The 22,532-nt window shown below is 40.0% G+C and overlaps 1 protein-coding gene across 5 annotated transcripts in view; it reads left to right on the top strand.

Annotated features, from left to right (window-relative positions):
• The window catches only part of CSNK1D (casein kinase 1 delta), a 48,086-nt gene that overhangs the window by 9,721 nt on the left and 15,833 nt on the right, over window positions 1-22,532 (top strand). For all 5 annotated transcript variants that reach the window (XR_010591945.1, XM_008167720.4, XM_024104731.3 and 2 more), the window contains exons 2-7: window positions 6,212-6,322; window positions 7,239-7,387; window positions 7,885-8,113; window positions 9,082-9,252; window positions 13,042-13,190; window positions 17,460-17,631. Coding sequence is in view for 4 of the 5 variants with exons in the window: in XM_008167720.4 (XP_008165942.1) it covers window positions 6,212-6,322; window positions 7,239-7,387; window positions 7,885-8,113; window positions 9,082-9,252; window positions 13,042-13,190; window positions 17,460-17,631 (981 nt within the window). In the remaining variant the exon portion in view is untranslated. The remainder of the gene's footprint in view (window positions 1-6,211; window positions 6,323-7,238; window positions 7,388-7,884; window positions 8,114-9,081; window positions 9,253-13,041; window positions 13,191-17,459; window positions 17,632-22,532) is intronic.

Below are 22,532 nucleotides of genomic sequence, written 5' to 3'. Positions count from 1 at the left end.
CTTATGCCCAAATAAATTTGTTAGTCTCTAAGGTGTCACAAGTACTCCTTGTTCTTTTAGTTGTATTTAGGGAGGAAGGCCATGTCTGGGTGGATCTCAAAGTGACACACTTATCCAAAGTAACAGACTTATTCATATTAATAAATTCCAGGGCCAAAAGAGACCATTGTCATCATGTAATTTGACCTCTTGTGTAACAGCCCATAGAACTTCCCCAAAATAATTTATAGAGCATATCTTTTAGACAAACATCCAGTGCTGATTTAAAAATGGTCAGTGATGGAGAATCCACCACAACCCTTGGTATGTGGTTCCAGTGGTTAATTATTCTCATGCTTGCTATATTTGAAATGTCTCAAGTTGAGTAGGGTTACCATATTGCAGTCCTGGAAAAAGAGGACACTCCAAGAGGCCCTGGCCCCGCCCCAACTCCACCCTTTCCACAAAGTCTCCGCCCCCCTGCTCCACCCCCTCCCCTGCTTCCTGCGAATCAAATGGTTGTGGGAAGCCTGAGGCAGGCAGGCAGCAGGTAAGCTGGGGCTGCGGGGGGGGGGGGCATGAGGAGGCGCAGCCCAGTCTACCTCCCCCACCCTGGCTGAGTGGCTCCCTCCGGCGGCTGGCCAAGAGGCTCTGGCCCTGGCAGCTCTGGGCTGTTCCTCACTGCCTCAGCTGCAGCTCCTGAAGCCCTGGATCGCAGGCTCTCCTCCCATATGCTTTCTATAGTCCAAGCTTTGCCTGCAGAGAAGCTGACTATGGGGGTTGCGGGGGGAGATATGGTGCTGAGCACCCCCCTCGCCGGGCCCCCCAGGTGGCGGGTGAGGTGACACCCCCACGTGCCCCGGGCCGGGCTGAGCCTGGTTATGTGTCCCTTTAAGAGCGGGGCCTGGCTGAGCCGAGCCGGCAAGGGGGTGGCTTCGCTACCCGCTGCAGGCTGATGCCGGAGCCTGGGCTGAGAGCCCCGCTCGTCTCCTGCACCAGTTCCGGGCAGGGCTTTGCTGCGGCTCCCCCAGGACTGGGCTGCCCCACGGTAGGGGCGGGTTGCTTGAGGCAGGGCAGGACCCGGTGACGCCGAGGGCTGAACAGGCCCGGCAGGGCAGTGCAGGGGCTGCTGGAGGGGGAAGCTGGGGAAGGGGTGGCACGGCCTCAAACCCCTGGGGCTGCCTGCCCTGTGGAGGAGGCAGAGGGGCGCAAGCCGCAGCAGAACCCCAAACCCCCGGGGGAGGAGATCTGGGGCCAGCCCGGGGAGGCAGGAGCAGCCCTGGGGTTGCTGGGCGCGTTTAAATTATAGTTTCTTTTTTAAAATAATATGTTTAAAATTAAATCTGAATTTATTATAAAATATGTTAGGGCCTAAATTTATCTCTTAAATCATTTAAATAAAAAAATTAGCTGAATCCAGGAACCTCTATCAAAATCTTTTCTATATAAATAAAGAATATGTGGGGAAAAATCTAACTTTTGAGGTAAATATGGCACAGTAGGTCACTGTATTAAGGTCTTGTTTTGTTTAATAACAAACTTTGTGCTCTTTTGCTTGTTTAAATTCCTGTTATCCTAATGCATCTTGACACAAATCATGTGCAAAAAATTATCTAGTAAATAAGCAATATATCATTTATGATTTTCTAGCATACTAAAATATACAATTAATAAGAATCAGAAAATATTAAAATATAAAATTGCTTAAATGTACATAGTTATAGTGGACCTTCTTAGGTAGCAAAAATATGTACCAAATATAGTCTAAAGGCATGATTGAGTTGTAAATCAACATGTTTTAGTGGTTATATTAACCAATAAGAATGCACCTTTCTTTAGAAAATAAATGATGTACACATGGAAAACTTGATTACAATCAATTATTTAAACTGAGGCTTTCCACGTGGTGATTTAAATCATTTATTTAAATAGTCTTGATTTAAATCAATACACCCTGTTCCCTTCTGTGACTGACTTCTTCCCCCATCATCAGCTGCTCTAGGTGTAGATTAAGATCTCTTTGGGCTGCTCTTGCAGAATGGGACCTCAGCAGATGTGGAAGATTTGACTTTTAGTATGTAAATTGATGAGTTTATGACTATGTATTTTATAATGAATACCACAGAATATAACTGAGCTGACCTTATTTTACAACCTATTTTCCTGTTGTATAAGTCCCCTATGGGCACTCATGGTATGTCTACACTGCATTTAGACACCCTTGGCTGGGGTTTGCCAGCGGACTTGGGCTCACGGATCTAGGACTAAGGGGCTGTATAATTGCAGTGTAGATTTTTGGGCTCAGGCTGTAGCCTGAGCTCTGGGACCCTCCCACCTCTCAGGGTCTTAGAGCCTAGGCTCTAGCCTGAGTCCAAACATCTACACTGCAGTTAAACAGCCCTTTAGCCCAGCCCTACAAGCCTGAGTCAGCTGGTGTGGTCCAGCTGCAGGTTTTTAGTACATACTCTCAGAGAACTGAAAATTAACTTAGTAGATTTCCTTTCTAGGAATAACTTCTCTCCAGGTCCAAGACACGCTTCTTTGGGTATGTCTGCACTGTGGTGTAAGCCCGGAGTTAGTAGAACTCAAGTTAGCAGACCCTAGGCTTGTTAATTTAGGGCTTGAATGTTTACACTAATTTGTAACCCCAGGTTAGCAATTGTTGGACCCTGGGACCCCGCCTTGGGCTCCAGTGTGTCTACACTGCGTTATGTGGTCCCAAGTCCAACCACTCATATTCCAGACTTTCTAGTGCACTCCCAGAATGTGGCTGCTCTTGCCCACTGTTCATGGTGCAGTGTGGGAACACTTGACTGTCCAGGGAACAAAGAAAATCAGCCCATGGGATTGTAGATTACTTTTGGTGGACTCCAAGCACAAGTCCAATGGGACTGCTTGTCATGCCCTACTCTAGATGAGTACTTCCAAAGCTGAATTGAAACACTACACCCATTAGTAGAGTTATCTGCCTTTCAACTATGGTTTTGGTCCTACTTTACTCATTGCTGCACCTAGACAGCCAGTTGGCTAGAAATGTATTTTTCAGGCTATGTCTACACTATAAATCAACACCTCTGAGCAATGTAAGTTACACCAACCTAAGTGCTGGTGTGGACACCGCTATGCCAGCAGGGGAGCTTCTCCCACCAACATAGCTACTGCCTCTGGCGGAGGCAGGAGTTAAGACGAAGGGAGAGCTCTCTTCCATCCATTTAGAGCATCTTCACCAGAAGCAGTACAGTGGTGCAGCTGCTGTAGTACAGATATAGCCTCAGTATCCAGTCATCAGGAAGGACTTTCCATTCATATGGGGACTTGGCCTTGGGTTTGTGGGTGATGGATTGTTGGCTAGTAAAGCTTGTGAAAGTGAGCCTGAACAAGGTAAAAGTTATTTGCTTAAAGTAGATCAGTATAATGAGACACTATCTGTGGAGAACAGCAGTTTAGCTATTGGGAGTGGCAACTTGCCTGTTAAGGAAGCTGTCCCACTTTCCAAGTATATATGTGAAATCAGCCATGGTTGCTGGGACAAGGAAAGGATCTCTCCAATTGTTTGTTAAGAACAGCAGTGTGCCTGCTGCAAAAGTGTGTGTCTCTAGCTCTTTGTTGGGGGGAGGGATAGCTCAGTGGTTTGAGCATTGGCCTGCTAAACCCAGGGTTGTGAGTTCAATCCTTGAGGGGGCTACTTAGGGATCTGGGGCAAAAAATAAGTACTTGATCCTGCTAGTGAAGGCAGGGGGCTGGACTCAATGACCTTTCAGGGTCCCTTCCAGTTCTATGAGATAGGTATATCTCCATATATATATATATATATATATATATATTTTTTTTTTTTATTAGAAGAAGCCTGTCAGCCTATGGTGGTTGAAAATTTATCAGTTGTACCAGAGCTGGTTCTGGATTCAACTGAAGCCCAGGAAGGAAATGTTCCTAAGTTTGTCTCTCCTGGGGAGAATGACATAGTAACTAGGTCGCACCCAGTTAGTGTCATAACAAAGTCCCAGGGACCAGGCAGTTCTGGTGTCTATTTTGCCTGTTGCTAGTGTGTTGCTGAGTAAAGATATGACAACTCTGTTTAATCAGGTTGATATCATGACTAGGGCACAAGCAGAGCATTAAGGTGGTTTATCTGTGTTATCCACTAACAGTGTGGATAGCTTTGAGAATGTTTTAAATGGAATGAAGATTGTCAGGGAATTTGAACAACCATATGATAACCAACTTGTTGGGAAGACAATGGTGTTGGAACAGGAATGTCTCCATGTTGATTCTATAAATGAACAGTCTGTGTCTCAGGTTCAGAGGGAAGACTGGGTAGCTGAATCTACAGAGCAGGACAGCAGTGCAGTTAATCTCTCGAATACAGTGGATGGCAAGTAAACTCCCATCTCTAGATACTTTGGATATGTCTTGTAGTGTCTTAGTGGACTCAACATCTGATTCCATGTGGAAGCAGAGGTTGGTAATGGAAGGACAAAAGAACCTTGAGTCTAACATACTAGTGAAAATGGATGGTATCTCTTTAAGATGGAGTCCAGCCTTGGAATTAGTAAAGGTTAAAAATCTGAAAACTAGTAAACAAGCTAGTGTCTGTGTTGTTGTAAATTACTTGACTGATGGTAGGGGGAGAGACTTACCTGTAGCTGTTAGCAAAGAGGACACACCTAGCCAGCCAATGGATTCTGTTACACAAGAGAGCTCAGATTTTGACCCTCCGGAACAGGGAGGAAGCCACAGGTTAACCCTAAAATGCCAAAATCCCAATGGTATTGAGCCAAAGGCATGGCATCACAAAAATGTTTGTAAATATACACTTGTAATAGATTTGATGTTAACTCTTGTAACTAATGTGTTGCTGATACCAAGAACTATAAAAATGTACAGTGTTCCTAATCTTTTGGAAAAACCCTTGAACATGTTAAGAGTGATATATAAGAACACACTTTATGTTAAAAGGCCTTGTGATACTGATATTTCAAAGCTAGTGCCTGCAACCAGTCTTGGAACTTTTCTCAGCAGAAAAGATTCCAGATCTAATGTGCTGTATAAAAAGGGGAAACTGAGGCACACCACCATATTGCTTTCCTGGCTAAATGCCAAGATTTCTACGCTATGGAGAACATTAATATCTACATTGACTTGAAGTTAATTGGGTTCCAAACATTTGCCAGAGCTTGTTAGAATAAATTAGCTATTTTCAAGAGCAGATCTAATCCACTATTGGTCTAACCAAGTTTTACCTTGGGTTTGTAAAGGGATTCAATGATATTGTTACTTCCATAATGAACCTTACAAAGAAAAAGCTTGTTTTGATCAAACATAATTTGGATAAACCATTTCAGTTATACACGACACTGCTAATATGTGTTAGAAGCTGTAGTAATACAGAACCAAGAATGGGAAGTTCCTACCTTCACTTCCCAGCACAGACAGGTTGCCCAACACCTGCTTGCTTTCTCTTCAGAAACAGTTAACAGGTGCAGTTGCTAAAGTTATAAGGTACCAAACAGCACGTCTTATTCAAACCCACTTTATTATTAAGGTAAAAAGCATTATAGAGAAAACAAAAACAATAAAAGAACCTATATGAACGTTAATTAGCTCACCAAGGTTCACCCTAATGTAGATTGTGGAAGGAGCAGTCCTTCAACAACCTCTGCCTCCCAACCCCATGGGATTCTTTGTGGTTACCAGTTCATCACAGCTTCAGCTCAGAACAAGCACCCAGTCTCCTGGGGCCTCAGTAGGCCAACTCCTTCCAACCTCCCTAAGGACTGGAGCCCTCTGCCATGGGCCAGTTTATAACCAGCCTATTTGTTCAAAAACCCTTTAGTTGTCTGTTGGTTAATGGAGAATCCAGTTTGAACTAGTATATGGGTACCTCTCCATGATGTGGCTTCAAAGGACTAATAATAGAGGAACTAGATTAGCATCCTCCCTATTAGAGAGGTACATACAATGCCACAATAATACATGTACAATAGCATTTTAATACAATGTACTCCAAAGATATTAACCCTAACTCAATAAGGTTTAACTTAATTCTGTAAAGTTTATTTTAATTCCATATGGTTCACTCAGGATATTGTCAGTCTGTCACATGATCATTATAGAACAGTTTGTCAGCATCTTGTTTAATTGAAATTATCAATTTTCATACAGGAAACACATTTAGCAATAAATATCTTGGTTTTCTTGCGTTTCAATATCAATTGTCCTTTTCTTTTCTTAGGAACCGACATTGCTGCCGGTGAGGAGGTTGCCATCAAATTGGAATGTGTGAAAACCAAACATCCTCAGCTCCACATAGAGAGTAAAATCTACAAAATGATGCAGGGAGGAGGTAAACTTAAGTTTCTGTCTAATAAGAGTATTTTTGTCTGTGTTCATAGATATCAGATACATTAGTGTTCAGGTTCCCTTTTGGAAATGGGGAACACAGTTTTTCTGTGTTCGAGGATTTGCCCCGAAGACTACCATTTGCTAATCTAGTCAACACAACTCAGAAAAATGTTAAAATATAGCTCTTTTGCTCTGTTCAGTTTTTTAAAAGTTTAAAAGAGGTGGTTATCAGTACTGATGTCTTATTGACCTTCAGTGGGATGCTGTCCAGGCACAGAGGATTATGCTAGCCAATCCCAAAAGAGGTTTGGGGCCTAAACATATAGTTAACTTATTTTTATTATTAACTGCTTCAAATAAATAAAATCCATTTCAAACGCTAAGCACAGATAAATGTTTTTATTATGATATGATCATGGTTCTGGAAATCAGAAAATTGAGTTCTAAAGCTTATTCTGACAAGCACACTCTCTGTCACTTTACCTCAGTCACTTACTTGTCACAGGCTGTCTAGCTGTATAATGGAGCTATTTACCTCCCTTATAGGGACTGTATGAATGTGTGAAATGTTGTCTAAGGCCCTGATCCAACAAAGCACCAATGCATGGGATCACATGCTAAGCACAATATGTGTGTCAGTTCTTTTTTGAAAGAGGAGGATGCTAGTTTAGATATCTCCTGCTATAAATTTTGTGTTAGTCCTTCTGCAGAATCTTAGGTTTATATTCTCAAAACACCTTTACATGGTGTAAAATATTATACATCACTGGAAATACAATAGCCCCCATTGGGAATATTTAAAATTTACAGAAGAATGTGTTTTTTAAATCTGTCTTAAGGGTCTTGAAGGTCCACGTTCATGATCTATAAAACTCAGATGAAAAGCACTGTGAATAAACTATTTTTCTCTGTTCTAGTGGGTATTCCCACAATTAAATGGTGTGGAGCTGAAGGAGACTATAATGTAATGGTGATGGAGTTGTTGGGACCAAGCCTTGAAGATCTATTCAATTTTTGTTCAAGGAAATTCAGTCTGAAGACAGTCCTGTTGCTTGCTGACCAAATGGTAGGAAATTGCTTAGAAGCTTTTGATGATATATACTTATCATAATAAGGTTTTCAAAGAGAGTTTACTGAGCTATATCCCTTGTCAGGAATTCAGAGGTGGGTGGGGTTTGCTATCTCTTTTAAAGGTTGTAACACTCAAAATTAGGTTTATTTTTGTAAATGCAAAACTTTAAATCAATAATTTTGATGAATGTTTAAATTAAAACAGTTTTTGTTGGGATTTAAATATTCTTCTGAATTGTTTACTACCTAGACGTTGTTACATTGTGCTAGTGCAAAACAGCCAGAAAGTGAAGGGGAGTAGAAACAAATGTGAAATTGAGAAAGATACGAAAACAATGTAGTGAAAAGTAAATGAAGTTTGTAAAATACATTTCTTTTAATAATCTGAGATTTTAAATGAAAAAACAGCTAAGAAAATGTCTGTTTTTAAGACTGTTTCTAGTAACAGAAATTCATGCACGTCTCTTGAATTAATTTCTTCTCTGTATCTAGATTAGTCGGATTGAATATATACACTCTAAGAACTTCATCCACCGAGATGTAAAACCTGATAACTTCCTGATGGGTCTGGGAAAGAAAGGCAATCTGGTCTACATCATAGACTTTGGGTTAGCCAAGAAGTATCGGGATGCTCGAACTCACCAGCACATTCCATATCGTGAAAATAAAAACTTAACAGGAACTGCCCGTTATGCATCTATAAACACTCATCTTGGAATTGGTGAGCTGGAGGAAGATAACTTTCTGTCTAGCGAAATATGTATCTGTCATTTTGAGTCTTCAGTTAATGAAATACACAATCTGGATAAATCCTTTTAGCAAGCAGATATTCTTTTGTAGCCGATGCATTGAAAGAAATGCCTATTACTATTAATTGGCTGAGTTTGCAAGGCTTACACTCAACTTGATGCTGTCTGTTTGTCATGCAATAACTTTTGAATGCTGCATCCAATACATTCCAGAATTTCAGCAAATATTTTAGGCAACAATGTGCAGAACCCTGTTGATTTTTTGGGGGAAATTAGAAAACTGAAGGGTGCAAATGTGGGGGGCGGAGAGGCACACAGATTTCTTGCCTCCTATTTAGATGAACCACAAATTCAGGCACCTCTGCAATTGTCTATAAATCAAATAACTGGTTGATAGGGGTATTATGTTGGAAGGCGTTAAATGATTCTATCTCATTTCTGGCCATCATTCCAATAGAATTGAAGATACTAAAACCCTGAATCCCAGTAAGAAAGAAAAGCAATAACAATAGTGGGGGCGGGTGGGAAGCAGGGGGTGCACGTAGCACCTTTGGCATAAAGGTGGGTTACAGAGATTTATTGGAAATAGAAGGGAATGGAAAGGTGGCACACAGGGAACTTGTGGTGGGAAATGGAGGAATGCAAGGGGTCCCCTGGTGTGTGCAATGAACTTGGCTTTCGGTGTGTGATTTCTTTAGGCTTATGTCTGCAGGTAGGAATAAAAGCAGGAAACTAATGGTTCCAAGGAATTAGCAAGTTTTTTCATAACTGCAAGAGGGATAACCGTTTCTAATTATTGGCAAGTTTAAGATGGACTTATTGACCTTCAGCCGTATATTATGTATATGTAAGGCTTTCAGTGACAGTTTGTGGCATAAACATTTTTGTACCTTCACACCATAACATCAAAGCTAACAACTCCACTTTTATACTCTTGTAGAGCAGTCTCGCAGAGACGACTTGGAGTCCTTGGGCTATGTACTGATGTATTTTAACCTGGGCTCCCTACCCTGGCAGGGACTGAAGGCAGCAACAAAAAGACAGAAATATGAACGCATCAGCGAAAAGAAAATGTCTACACCCATTGAGGTTTTGTGTAAAGGATATCCTTGTAAGTTATCCTTTTGATAGTATATTGACAAAGTGAGCTTTTTTTTTTTTTGATTTGTTGACATTGAATGGTAGGTTCTATCACTATTTACATTTTAAGATACATTCATTTAGTGATTACTTTGACATCTGTTCATAAATAGGCATACCAAACTCAATGATGGGCTAAATGTTCATGTACATGGATATCATACTTGCTTGTCAGGACTCCTCCCTGTCCCTTGACCAGCTCTCCTCACCTTCAATTTTATATTTTATTTGAATGTGCATTCATTGGGACTTGGAGATTGAAAGCTGGCTCTCCAGGTCTCCTGACTCTGTACTTGTATCATATTTTTTGCTCTTGTAAAAATGCTGTGCTGTATGAAGACAGACAAAAATAATTATTTATAGGAGTTGACCAGTTCCAGGTTTTCATCCCTTTGAGTGGGCTGGATTGCAAAGTCAGATGCACCAATAGCACCTGCTGTACTTGGGAACATGGAGCATAGGAATTACCACACTGGACTGGATATATGGTCCATCTGATCCAGTATCCTGTCTCTGAGAGTGGCCAACACCAGATGCCTCAGAGGAAGATGCAAGAAACCTTACATTAGGCTAGTATTTTCCCCCACATTTGATCTGCCCTGTCACACTGTCCCTTCCCTCCCCAGAAAAATTAGTTATCTTCCTAATCTCTGGCAGTTAAAAATTGTTTTAAACCCAGACACATGAGGTTTAATCTCTTCCACAGTTTATTATCATTAACTAAAAATGTTCACATTTTTGTTAGCTGTATAAATGTCCAGTCTTTGAATCTTGCTAAGTTTTTGGCCTCAACAACTACCTGTGGTGACACTTCCACAGTTGGAATTGTGTCAAAAACATATTTATTTTCATTTTTTGAATTTTACCACCTTTCAATTTAATTGCATGTTCCTTTGTTCTTGTGTTACAAGAGACAACAGAAGATCCTGATCTGTCTTCTCTGAACCATTCATTTGAGTTGTCTGCATTTCATTTTAAGGAAACAAAGCTTACATTATGGTTGAAAATATTAAAAATGGGAAGCTTGCAGTCTAAAGTTCTCAAACAACGTTAACTCTGCCACTGTGTATATGTATAATTGTGTGTGTGTGTGTGTATATATATATATATATATATATATATATATATATATATATATATATATATATATATATATATATATATATATATAAAAATTGCATGGAGGGTATAGAATAGTAATATATATGTAACAAGAATATTCAGAGTTATAGCTTGTGTGTGTATATAAGGGCTGTCAAACGATTAAAAAAATTATCGTGATTAATCATGCGATTAAAAAAATTAATCGTGCTGTTAAACAACAATAGAATACCATTTATTTTAAATATTTTTGGATGTTTACTACATTTTCAAATATATATACTTTATATTTATATTTATTTATTATTACAAATATTTGCATAGTAAAATATTTTTCAATTCACTTCATACAAGTACTGTAGTGCAATCTCTTTATCATGAAAGTTGAACTTACAAATGTAGAATTATATTTTATTTTGAATGCAGGTGTGTGGTTTTTTTTTTTTTTTTTTTTTTTGGTACAGTGTAAAACTTTAGAGCTTACAAGTCCACTCAGTCCTACTTTTTGGTCAGTCAATCATTCAGAAAAACAAGTTTGGTTACAATTTTCAGGAGATAATGCTGCCTGTTTCTTGTTTACAATGTCACCTGAAAGTGAGAAAAGGCATTCGCATGGCACTGTATTAGCTGGCGTTGCAAGAGGTTTACGTGCCAGATGTGCTAAAGATTCATCTATCCCTTCAGGCTTCAACCACCATTCCAGAGGACATGCTTTCATGCAGATGATGGGTTCTGCTTGATAATGATCCAAAGCAGTGCGGACTGATGCATGTTCATTTTCATTATCTGAGTCAGATGCCAACAGCAGAAGGTTGATTTTCTTTTTTGGTGGTTTGGGTTCTGTAGTTTCTGCATCAGAGTGTTGCTCTTTTAAGACTTCTGACAGCATGTTTCACACCTCGTTCCTCTCAGATTTTGGATGGCACTTCAGAACCTGAAACCTTGGGTTGAGTGCTGTACTTATTTTTAGAAATCTCACATCGGAACCTTCTTTGCATTTTGTCAAATCTGCTGTGAAAGTGTTCTTAAAACGAACATGTGCTGGGTCATCATCCAAGATTGCCAAACATGAAATATATGCAGAATGCGGGTAAAACAGAGCAGGAGACATACAATTCTCCCCCCAAGGAGTACAGTCACAAATTTAATGGACGCATTATTTTTTTTAACGAGCATCATCAGCATGGAAGCATATCCTCTGGAATGGTGGCCGAAGCATGAAGGGGCATATGAATGTTTAGCATATCTGGTATGTAAATACCTTGCAATGGCAGCTACAAAAGTGCCATGCGAACGCCTGTTCTCACTTTCAGGTGACATTGTAAACAAGAAGCAGGCAGCAATATCTCCTGCCAATGTAAACAAACTTGTTTGTCTTAGCGATTGGCAGAATAAGAGGTAGGACTGAGTGGACTTTTAAGCTCTAAAGTTTTACACTGTTTTGTTTTTGAGTGCAGTTATGTAACCAAAAAAAATCTGTATTTGTAAGTTATGCTTTCACAATAAATAGATTGCACTTCAGTACTTGTATGAGGTGAATTGAAAAATACTATTTCTTTTATCATTTTTACAGTACATATATTTGTAATCAAAAATAATATAAAGTGAGTACTGTGCACTTTGCATTCTGTGTTGTAATTGAAATCAATATTGAAAATGTAGAAAAAACATCCAAAAATATTTAATAAATTTCAATTGGTATTGTTTGTGTCAATTAATCGCAGTTAACTCACGCAATTAACTCAATAAAATTGATCGCAATTAATCGCAGTCATATAATATAATAATTTTTTTTCCAGTGTGGCTTATTCAATGTTTTAAACATTCCCCATGTTTATTGCCTTTATGTAGATGCAGGCTATGCTACATTTTGCATTTTAAATACATAGGTGTGTCCAATAGCAAAAATGAATACTCTTCCATGAAATTTTACATAAATAGAGACTGCCCTTATCCTGAGAAAAGTACAATTTAAATGCATTTAGAAGCAGTGAATGGCACACACAAAATAAGACAGTTTTTCCTGTCCACTGTCCTCATTTCCTGTCCACTGTCCTCATTGCTACTGTAGGAGTATAACCTGTTCTTTCCTCTCCCACCTTCAGCTGTTTGGGTGGGTACTCTTTCGTCAGGTCATGTTCTCTGCTGCTGGCAAGTGGGGTTTCTACCTACTTTGTGATTGGTGATGAAATATGGAATGTCACACGAATCCTTCCTTTGATGCCCACATCTTTATAGGTGGAGTCCATTCAATAGCTTATTCTCTACCATTTCCTTGTTCCACCTTATCTCCATGCCATTGAGACACAGTACTGTCTCCTCCAAGTCCCAGCATTATGGTTTTGATTTTCCTTTCATTCAGGGGATTCTGTAACATTTATATTCTTGAACCAAATCTTAATGTCTTTTAGGCTTTAGAATTTCTGTAGACTTGGCAGTGTAAATATTACAGTTGCCCCAGGAAAAATTAATAGCTTAGCAACTAAAATGGTGCTGCATCTTTTTGATTGCTTGATGTGTCTGAAGGAATAGTTGGGAAGATAGTGTTGCATGTGGAAAAGGATGATAAAATTGTGCTATCCCAGAAAACTACATTAATTTTGGAACAATTATTTAAAAGTAAATATGAAGCTAGTAAACTAGATTTCTCTTGTTACAGCCGAGTTTGCTACATACCTGAATTTCTGCCGCTCTTTGCGTTTTGATGACAAACCAGACTATTCTTATCTAAGACAGTTATTCAGAAACCTGTTCCACCGACAAGGCTTCTCCTATGACTATGTATTTGACTGGAACATGCTCAAATTTGTAAGTAGATAATAACATTGCTGACTTAGTCAAAGAGGCCATTGGAAGAATCAAATTCTTCTATTTAGGATAGCTGCTATATATTTTAAGTTTGATTTCTTTACTAACAGTGTATATTTTGACTGCTACCCAAGACTCCCTGTGTTCAAACAACATTTCTGAGGGCCCAGCTTTCTTTTGGTGTTTTGAGTGCAGTCTGAAAGCTCGAAGAAGATTTTCTACAGAGCCTCTTCATTTCTTTAGTAAAGAAAGGGGGCATTGGCTTGAAGAAATATTGAGATGTTCAAATCAACTAGTATATTCCTTACACGAAGAATAAAATTTTAAGGGGAATTGGAACTTCCCATTATGAATTAATAGGTGGTAAGATGTTAATTTTCAAATGAGATCTCTATTGAAACTCTTTAGTAAATGTATTCCTTAACTTGTAGGTGAAAATGTGTTACATTTAATTCTTTACATCGAAAATCTAATTTTTGTCACTCTCTGGGATCATAGTATGGCTACACTGCAATGTAAGTCCAGGATTAGTGGGACGCAAGTTGGCTGACCCTGGGTTAGAGAACCCAGGGCTTGAGAGTCTACACTGATTGTTAACCCTATATTAAGATTTTTCTAACCTGAGCTTGAACCTGGGGCTCCGGGGTCAATACTGCAGCAGACAGACCTGAGTCAAACCAGCCATATCCCAGACTCCCTGGTGCCTTCCTGAAATCTAGCTGCTCTATCCCTTTGACGGTAGTGCACTGTGGGAAAAGTTGACCGTCCATCCTGCAAGTTTGAACATCCTGCCAACACGTCTTGCTGATCGGTCTTTTTGGTCTATGTGGTCCCAGCATCGTGGAGGAGGTGCCTTTTAAAGAACTTACTTTGCTTTTGTTTTCACTCCTGTGTCAGGAAATGGGCAGAGTTTCTGTGAGCTGCTGGTGGACATTGTAGCAGTGATTTTTGGCCCACCAAAAGCAACTGAAAGAGATTATGATGGACCACGAGGAGGAGGGGGCAGAGGAGAGGGAGTACCCAGGCATGGCAGACTCTCACTGGCTAAGGCTGCTCATGACACTCCATATAGCTGCTGATGCCCCCTATGTAGGCTAGTGCTTTTGGTGCAGGACCACAAGAACAGACTGATGGGATCACATCATCATGAAGACCTTGGATGACCAGCAGTGGTTCCAGAACTTTTGCAAGAAGAAAGCTGTGTCTGGAGCTTTGTGAAAGTTTGCCCCACCCACTAGTGTAAAGACATGTATGAAGCCACCCTTACTGGTCCAGAAGCAGGTTGCTATAGCTATCTGGAAATTGGCTACCCCAGACTGCTTCATGTCTATTGCAAACCAGTTTGGTGTTGGAAAGTCAACTGTGAGTAAAGTGGTGGCAGAGGTTCCTGAGGCAATCAGGCACATGGTTTACCCAAGGTGGCGAGCATAAAAGATATTCCTGAAGTAATTGCTAATTTTGAGAGAATGGGGTTTTCCAGATTGCTCTGGGACCATTGATGGGTCACATGTGCCCATGGTTTGTCCTCCTCAAGGAGCACAAGAGTGTATATACCGCAAAGGGTACTACTACATTGTTCCCACCATTCTGAGAGATTTGTAGATGGAATCGTGGTCTAGGCTCAAGCCTGAATCTGAGACCAGGTTTACATTGCAGTGTAGACGTAACCAGTAATTACTAGAAATCACTGTATCAGAATAATGGATGTCTAATACCTAGAGTAGGAGGAACAGGACAATAATTGATCACGAGGGAGAAATTTCCCACAAGTGGCCTTCCCCAAAGTAGGAAATCTTTTGATTGAATCCCTGTGCTTAGAATAATATTTATTGGCGTTTTTATTATGCTTTTGTACAGAAAGAGTTTTCAAAGTTGCCGCGCCTGTTGCTCTTGGGACACCTGATCAGTGCTGCATTCTGGAGAGGTGTAGGGAATGTTTGGGAAAATATAATTCTGCTATTGTAGTTCTGATTTTGGTGATCTCCATCCCAGTTTTCTTCAAGCTATTTGTTGAAACAAAATTTCTGATCTTGCTGCTGCCCATCCCAGTTTCATTACTATGAATCTCAGATCATTCAAAGAAAAATTTGCTGCATCTAGTTATCAGAAAATGCAAACTACCCAAGCTTATAAAACATCTACAAAAACAAATAATTTTTAAAACTTTATATTGCATTAGTTCCCATACTGTCCCTCCCAAACATAGAAGAAGAGACACACCTTGCTTGGAAAGGCTTATAATCTGAAAAAACCCTACCAAGTATCATCAAGGGGGGAGGAAAGGGATAAAATGTATAAGCAAAATGATCAGGGGGTGACTGAATGCTTCTTGTTATATAATTGTTTAAGTGAAATTCTAATTATCCACCATTCAACCCCACACGTATTTCCCTGAGACCAATTCACAGGTTCAGTTGCAATGTTCTTATGTCCCTCCACCTCTGCATTGCGTCCTTCAGCATGGATGAGCAGTTTAAAGTATAAGTTAAATAAGGGAAGGAAGTAAGTCAGTGATTTTGTCAGCTGCTTTTGTTATGCTTCCAGAAAGAGATGTATCTTCAAGAGGGATTTAAATGAAAGAGAGGAAAGTGGCTTTTGTAGATCAGTTCAGGATTGGAATTGCATGCATAGAGGACAACATTAAAAGAAAGCTCGGTGATAGCTGAGAGGCATGGACGAAGTGGGTGTCAAAGTTGTCATTATTCAAACAAGAACAAAAAAGTGCTAAATAGAAGCCTATGGTAATGCCAGCAAAAGTTGATGCAGTACATAAGTGAAGGGAATCCTTCTACATATTCAGAGGGGGCCAGGGATGTGATCAGATCAACTGGTAAGGAGAGCTTAGCAGTTGCATTTTATATGGATTGAATGAGATGTACAGAAATTTGTGCAAGTTACATAACTTAGTTTGCCAGTTCAGATTATTCTTTGTTCAGTGCCCTACTCCTGGATTTTTTGGAAGTTGGCAGTAGCTGGAACCAGCTTCTAATCAGATGCTGACCTAATGGTGATCCTTGTTTTTCACTTCAAAACTAGATTACTGCAATGTCCTCTGCCAGTAGCTTCCCTAAGAGTTTCAAGCGGACTCAGCTTGTGGAGAATGAAATGGTTCAGCTCTTGAGAGGGTGATTTTCTAAGAGTATATTATACCAGTGTTTCATACTTCTGAGTGCAGCTTCAAGTGCTGATTGATGTAAGTCTTGAGTGACATGGAACCCTAAAGATTGCTTTTCCACTATGTCCTGTCACAATGGCTAAGGCCTTGTCTTCGCTACTGGGATAAGTCAACCCAAGTTATGCTACTTCAGCTAAGTGAATAACGTAGCTGGATTCGATGTAGCTTAGGTTGACTTGCCCTGGTGTCTTCACTGCGCTGTGTCAATGGGAGACACTCTTCAGTTGACTTCCCTTACTCTTCTCAGAGAGCTGGACTACCGGAGTCAACCAGAGAGCGCTCCGCCGTTGATTTAGCGGGGCTTCACTAGACCCGCTAAGTTGACCCGTGCTTCATCGATTGCATCAGCGTCGATCTCCCCGTAGTGAAGACAAGCCCTAATATCAGCAGGGTTGTTTCTGGTGTGTTTTTCAGACCCAGGAAAAGTGTGTTCTCAGTCAAGTCCTTCACCAATGAATTCCACTCCTCTTGTGGTCTGCGAGTGTGATCAGCTTTAGGGTACAAAGTAAGATCAAGTACAACCAGATCTTTAATTGGTATTTTCCCATCAAAGCAGGTTCTGGGGTTTGTGAGGTCACCTTCTGAATTTTTGGAAGAAGGCAATTACTGTTACTTGTAACTATTGTGAGGTACCCAGATGCCATGACAATGGACATGTTAGATAGGATTTCTGACACCCCAGTCCTCCTCATAACTATAATATCTGGATGTTATAATGAAATACAAATTAAATTCAATACCATAGTTTTTATGGGAACTTACAGGAACAAACTGTCAGGTTCCATTTCACATGCCATGTGTTAAATGCAACAGAGAGTCCTGTGGCACCTTTAAGACTAACGGATGTATTGGAGCATAAGCTTTCGTGGGTGAATGCCCACTTAGTTGGATGCATCCACCCACGAAAGCTTATGCTCCAATACATCCGTTAGTCTTAAAGGTGCCACAGGACTCAGTCTGGATCTGTAAAAAGCAACAAACACGGCTACCCCTCTGATACATGTTAAATGTTATTTTAGTAATTAGTATTTATATGAAATGGAGTACTAAGCTCAATACTCACCCTAATTGTTAACTAGTTTCATGACTTACAGGGTGCAAGCAGAGCCGCTGAAGATGCTGAACGTGAAAGGAGAGAACGAGAGGAAAGATTGAGACATACACGAAATCCTGCAGTACGTGGTTTACCCTCCACTGCCTCTGGGAGGCTGAGGGGAACGCAAGACGTAGCTCCTCCTCCTCCCCTTACTCCAACTTCACATACTGGTAAGTAATCAAATTCCTGGAGCAGACTCATCTTGCAGACTATGCTATTCTTCAGCTACTTCCTGGTTACTGAACTATACCATTTTGCCCTCCTTCAAAATCAATTTGAGTAAATAACCAGGATTAGGGAAATATTTTATAAATATACTCTCTGTAAATGCTGTTCTTTCCATAAATTACTGGACAGGTTTTCCTTTCTGCTGCGCATAATAATTGCCTTGCTACGTGCTAGTCTGATTTAGATTGTTGCCTTAAATACCTGCTGTGGTTTGGGAACAATTACACACTTTACTCACTCTAGAAGGATCACCTTTTCCAAGTGAACTTGTTCTCAGGACATTCCATTTATAAAGTCATTACATTTTTATGTGTTTTGCTGAGTCCCCACTTCAAACTAATAAATGTAAAAAAAAAATTGTATGTAAAGAGATTTTCCCTAGTGGTGATTTTATTTTAATTGTGTACCAAAATGATTTTCTACTTATGTAAGGAATAACATAAGGTTCCATAGGACTGATCTATTATTTTTTCCTTTAAGGCTTTGTTAAAGATTTAATCACCTAGTGTACTGAAGTTGGGCTTAGATCTTCTTTTATTGCACCTCAGCATAGTTATGAGAAAATAGATTTCCAGCACAGTGGCAAACTGAAATGACTTCAGATACACTTTGAGCTTGCTGCTACATAACAGATCAGTAGTTCCGTACTGACTTCCACTTATTCAGATAATAAAATCAATTTCTTTTTCATGGCATTACCTCCATAGAACCTCACCGCAGAAATCATGTGTTAAGACCTGCTGCTACTGAACATATTAGAGCAGTAGTTGAAGGGAAACACAGAGCTCCCTCAAGGCCCATCCTCCTGCTGGAACCAACCTCTCCCTTTTTACTTCATATTACACAAACAAATCTCAATATCAGTTTTAGGCTGAAAAGTTCACTTTTTCAAATTTTTGATATTTTAATTCACATTTGGTCTTACCCAAAATTAGGAATTGCCAAATCAGACATGTGATCCATCTAGTTTAGCATTCTGTTTCAGACTGTAGTCAGGTTTCAGAGTGGTAGCCGTGTTAGTCTGTATCAGCAAAAACAATGAGTAGTCCTTGTGGCACCTTAAAAAGTAGAGACTAACACATTTATTTTGTTAAAGTGCCACAAGGACTCTTTGTTGTTTAGACTGTAGTCAGTACTAGATGCTTCACAGGATGGGGTGAGAAAGCCCTCAGTAGACAGATGTGGGATAATCTGCCCCTCTTCGTGCTCTTCCTCCCCCCCCCCCCCCCGAAAGTTTTATCCTATTCCCTAATGAACATAAGAATGGCCCTACTGGGCCATCTAGCCCCCAGTATCCTGTCTTCCAATAGTGGCCAATGCCAGGTGCCCCAGAGGGAATGAACAGAACAGGTAATCATCAAGTGATCCATCCCCTGTCACTCATTCCCAGCTTCTGGCAAACAGAGGCTAGGGACACCATCCCTGCCCATCCTGGCGAATAGCCATTGATGGACCTATCCTCCATGAATTTATCTAGTTCTTTTTTTAACCCTGTTATGGTCTTGGCCTTCTCAACATCCTCTGGCAAGAAGTTCCACAGGTTGAAAGTGCGTTGTGTGAAGAAATACTTCCTTTTATTTGTTTTAAACCTGCTGCCTATTAATTTCATTTGGTGATCCCTAGCTCTTGTGTTATGAAAAGTAGTAAACAACACTTCCTTATCTACTTTCTCTACACCAGTTATGATTTTATAGACCTCAATCATATCTCCCCTTAGCCATCTTTCATAAACTGAAAAGTCTGTCTTAATCTCTCCTCATATAAAAGCCATTCCATACCCCTAATAATTTTTGTTACCCTTTTCTGAACCTTTTTCAATTCCAATATATCTTTTTTGAGATGAGGCAACCACATCTGCACATATTATTCAAGATGTGAGCGTACCATGGATTTCTATAGAGGCAACATGATATTTTCTGTCCTATTATCAATCCCTTTCTTAATTATTCCCAGCATTCTGTTTGCCTTTTTGAGTGCCGCTGCACATTGAGTGGATGTTTTCAGAGAACTATCCACATTGACTCCAAGGTCTCTTTCTTGAGTGGTAACAGCTAATTTAGACACCATCATTTTATAGGTATAATTGGGATTATTCTTTCCAATGTGCATTACTTTGCATTTATCAACATTAAATTTCATCTGCCATTTTGTTGCCCAGTCATCCTGTTTTGAGAGATCCTTTTGTAGCTCTTTGCAGTCTGCCTGGGTCTTAACTCTCTTTAGTAATTTTGTATCCTCTGAAAATTTTAGCACCTCACTGTTTACCCCTTTTTCCAGATCATTTATGAATATGTTGAATAGGACTGGTCCCAGAACAGACCCCTGGGGGACACCACTATTTACCTCTCTCCATTCTGAAAACTGACCATTTATACCTACCCTTTGTTTCCTATCTTTTAACCAGTTACCAATCCATGAGAAATTGGGTTAAACTCTGAAGCACAAGTTTTATAATCCTTCCATACTCTTTAATATTATAACTCTGGATATTCTTTGTATCCATATAAATGTTTGCTCTTTCTGAAGTGTACTGAAGTAGTAGTCTCATCAACATCCTGTGGCAGTTTCCACAGTCAAATTATGCATTAAACAAAAGAGCATTTCCTTATATCATTGTATGTCCCCTGTTCTTGTGTTATGAGATGGGGAAAACAGAAGCTTCTAATCTACATTCTCTAGACCATTATTTTATATACTTCTATCATGTCCCATTTTATTATCGGTTTCTCCCTCATACCTCCCTATGGTAGTGGCTAAAACCAGGGAATGTCTTAAATGCATTTATCTCAACCAGTTCTGATGATAAATATCATGAATGCCTCCAGTCTAGGATGGGGAACGCATTTAGGATCTCTGTCTGTGGTCTTCGGAAGCCTAACGAGCAGCAGCTTCACATAAATTTGCTAGAGCTGAGGGCCATCAGGTTGGCTTACAAATCTTTTCACCACAGATCAGAAACATAATTGTGTTGCCTCTGTCAGAAAGTAATCAGTCAGAGTGGATGGTTCATTAAAATAATATCTGCTCTGCACTTGACACTTTAAAAAAAAAAAAAAAAGTTGCTTACATCAAATGGAAGGGGACACATCATCCATTACAAGTGAGCATTCAGATCTTTGGTGGCTCATGTGAAGATCTGTTTGAGACCAAGCAGGGATCCCATGTGTATTAGACACCTTTTACACTGACAAGAAAGAGGTCCTCTTACACCTTTCCTCCACATTTCCATTCATCCTTGAAATATTTATGGAGATTTGGCAGAAGAGACCCAGCATGATCTTAGTCTCACCAACCTGGACACAGCAGACTTGGTTATATCCAAGTTCCTGCATCTGTCCAAAGATTGATCTTCCCTTCCCTCTTATCCCTGCTTCCTCCAATACAAGATTTCTTGTCACAGGAGAACAGCATCTGGTGCAACTGACTGCTGGTCCGTCAGCTAACAGCATAGCTCATAAAGCGACATTTGACGAAGTGGGTATTCACCCACGAAAGCTTACGATCTAATACATCTGTTAGTCTATAGGGTGCTACAGGACTCTTTGCGCTTTTTACAGATCCATACTAACATGGCTACCCCTCTGATATTTGACAGCATAGCTCATGAGTTTCTAGGGCTTGATGTTTTATACTTGATCTGAGATTGAGACAGTCCTGTTTGTCTTCTACAAAATAAAACAGGTTTAAAGGGTTTGTTGAAGGGTAGGAATAAATAATCAATTTTCCTAGTGGAAAGAGGTGAATAGCGGGGTCCCCCAGCGATCTGTATCTGTTCAACATACTAATGAATGATCTGCAAAAGGGGACGAACAGAAGTGGCAATGTTTCTGGACAATACAGAATTAATTCAAGATAGTCAAGTCCAAAGCAGACTCTGAGGAGTTACACAGGGATCTCACAAAGCTGGGTGGCTGGGCAACAAGATGGCAGATCAAATTCAATGTTAAGTGCAAAGTAATAATTTTGTAATAATGGAGATATCCTATCTCCTAGAACTGGAAGGGACCTTGAAAGGTCATCGAGTCCAGCTCCCTGCCTTCACTAGCAGGACCAAGTACTGATTTTGCCTCAGATCCCTAAGTGGCCCCCTCAAGGATTGAGCTCACAACCCTGGGTTTAGCAGGCCAATGCTCAAACCACTGAGCTATCCCTCCCCCCATAATGAACATTGGAAAAAATAATCCCAGCTATATATACATAGTGATGGATTCTGAATTAGCTATTGCCACCCAAGAAAGAGATCGTGGCCTCACTGTGGACAGCTCTCTGAAAACGTCCATTCAATACACAGCAGCAGTCAAAAAGGCTAAAAGTCTGTTAGGAGCTATTAGGAAAGGTATAGAAAATAAGACAGAAAATATCATAATTATAGAATCATAATGCTCCTACATAAATATATGGTGCGCCTACACCTTGAATACTGTGTCCAGTTCTGGTCACCCCATCTCCAAAAAACTGGAAAAGGTTCAAAGAAAAGCAACAAAGGTGATCAAGGATATGGAAACTTCCATACGAGGAACTAAAAAGATTAGGGCTGTTCATCTTAGAAAAAAGGGGAGGGGGGGAATCTGATAGGTCTATAAAATCATAAATAGTGTGGAAAAAGTGAATAAAGGAGTGTTATTTACCCTTTCCTACATAAACCAGAGGTCACCCAATGAAAATAATAGGTAGCAGGTTTAACACAAACAAGAGGAAGTACTACTTCACATGAAGCACAATTAACCTGTGGAACTCATTGTCATGGAATGTTGTGATCCCCAAAAGTATAAGTGTTTTAAAAAAAAAATGACTAAGTTCATGTAGGATAGATCCATAAATAGCTATTACCCATGATGGTCAG

This window comes from Chrysemys picta, chromosome 12 (genome assembly GCF_011386835.1).
Source record: "Chrysemys picta bellii isolate R12L10 chromosome 12, ASM1138683v2, whole genome shotgun sequence".
Taxonomy (NCBI): Eukaryota; Metazoa; Chordata; order Testudines; family Emydidae; genus Chrysemys; species Chrysemys picta.
Note: the sequence above shows the minus strand (reverse complement) of the source record. Positions and strands in the feature narration are given on the sequence as shown.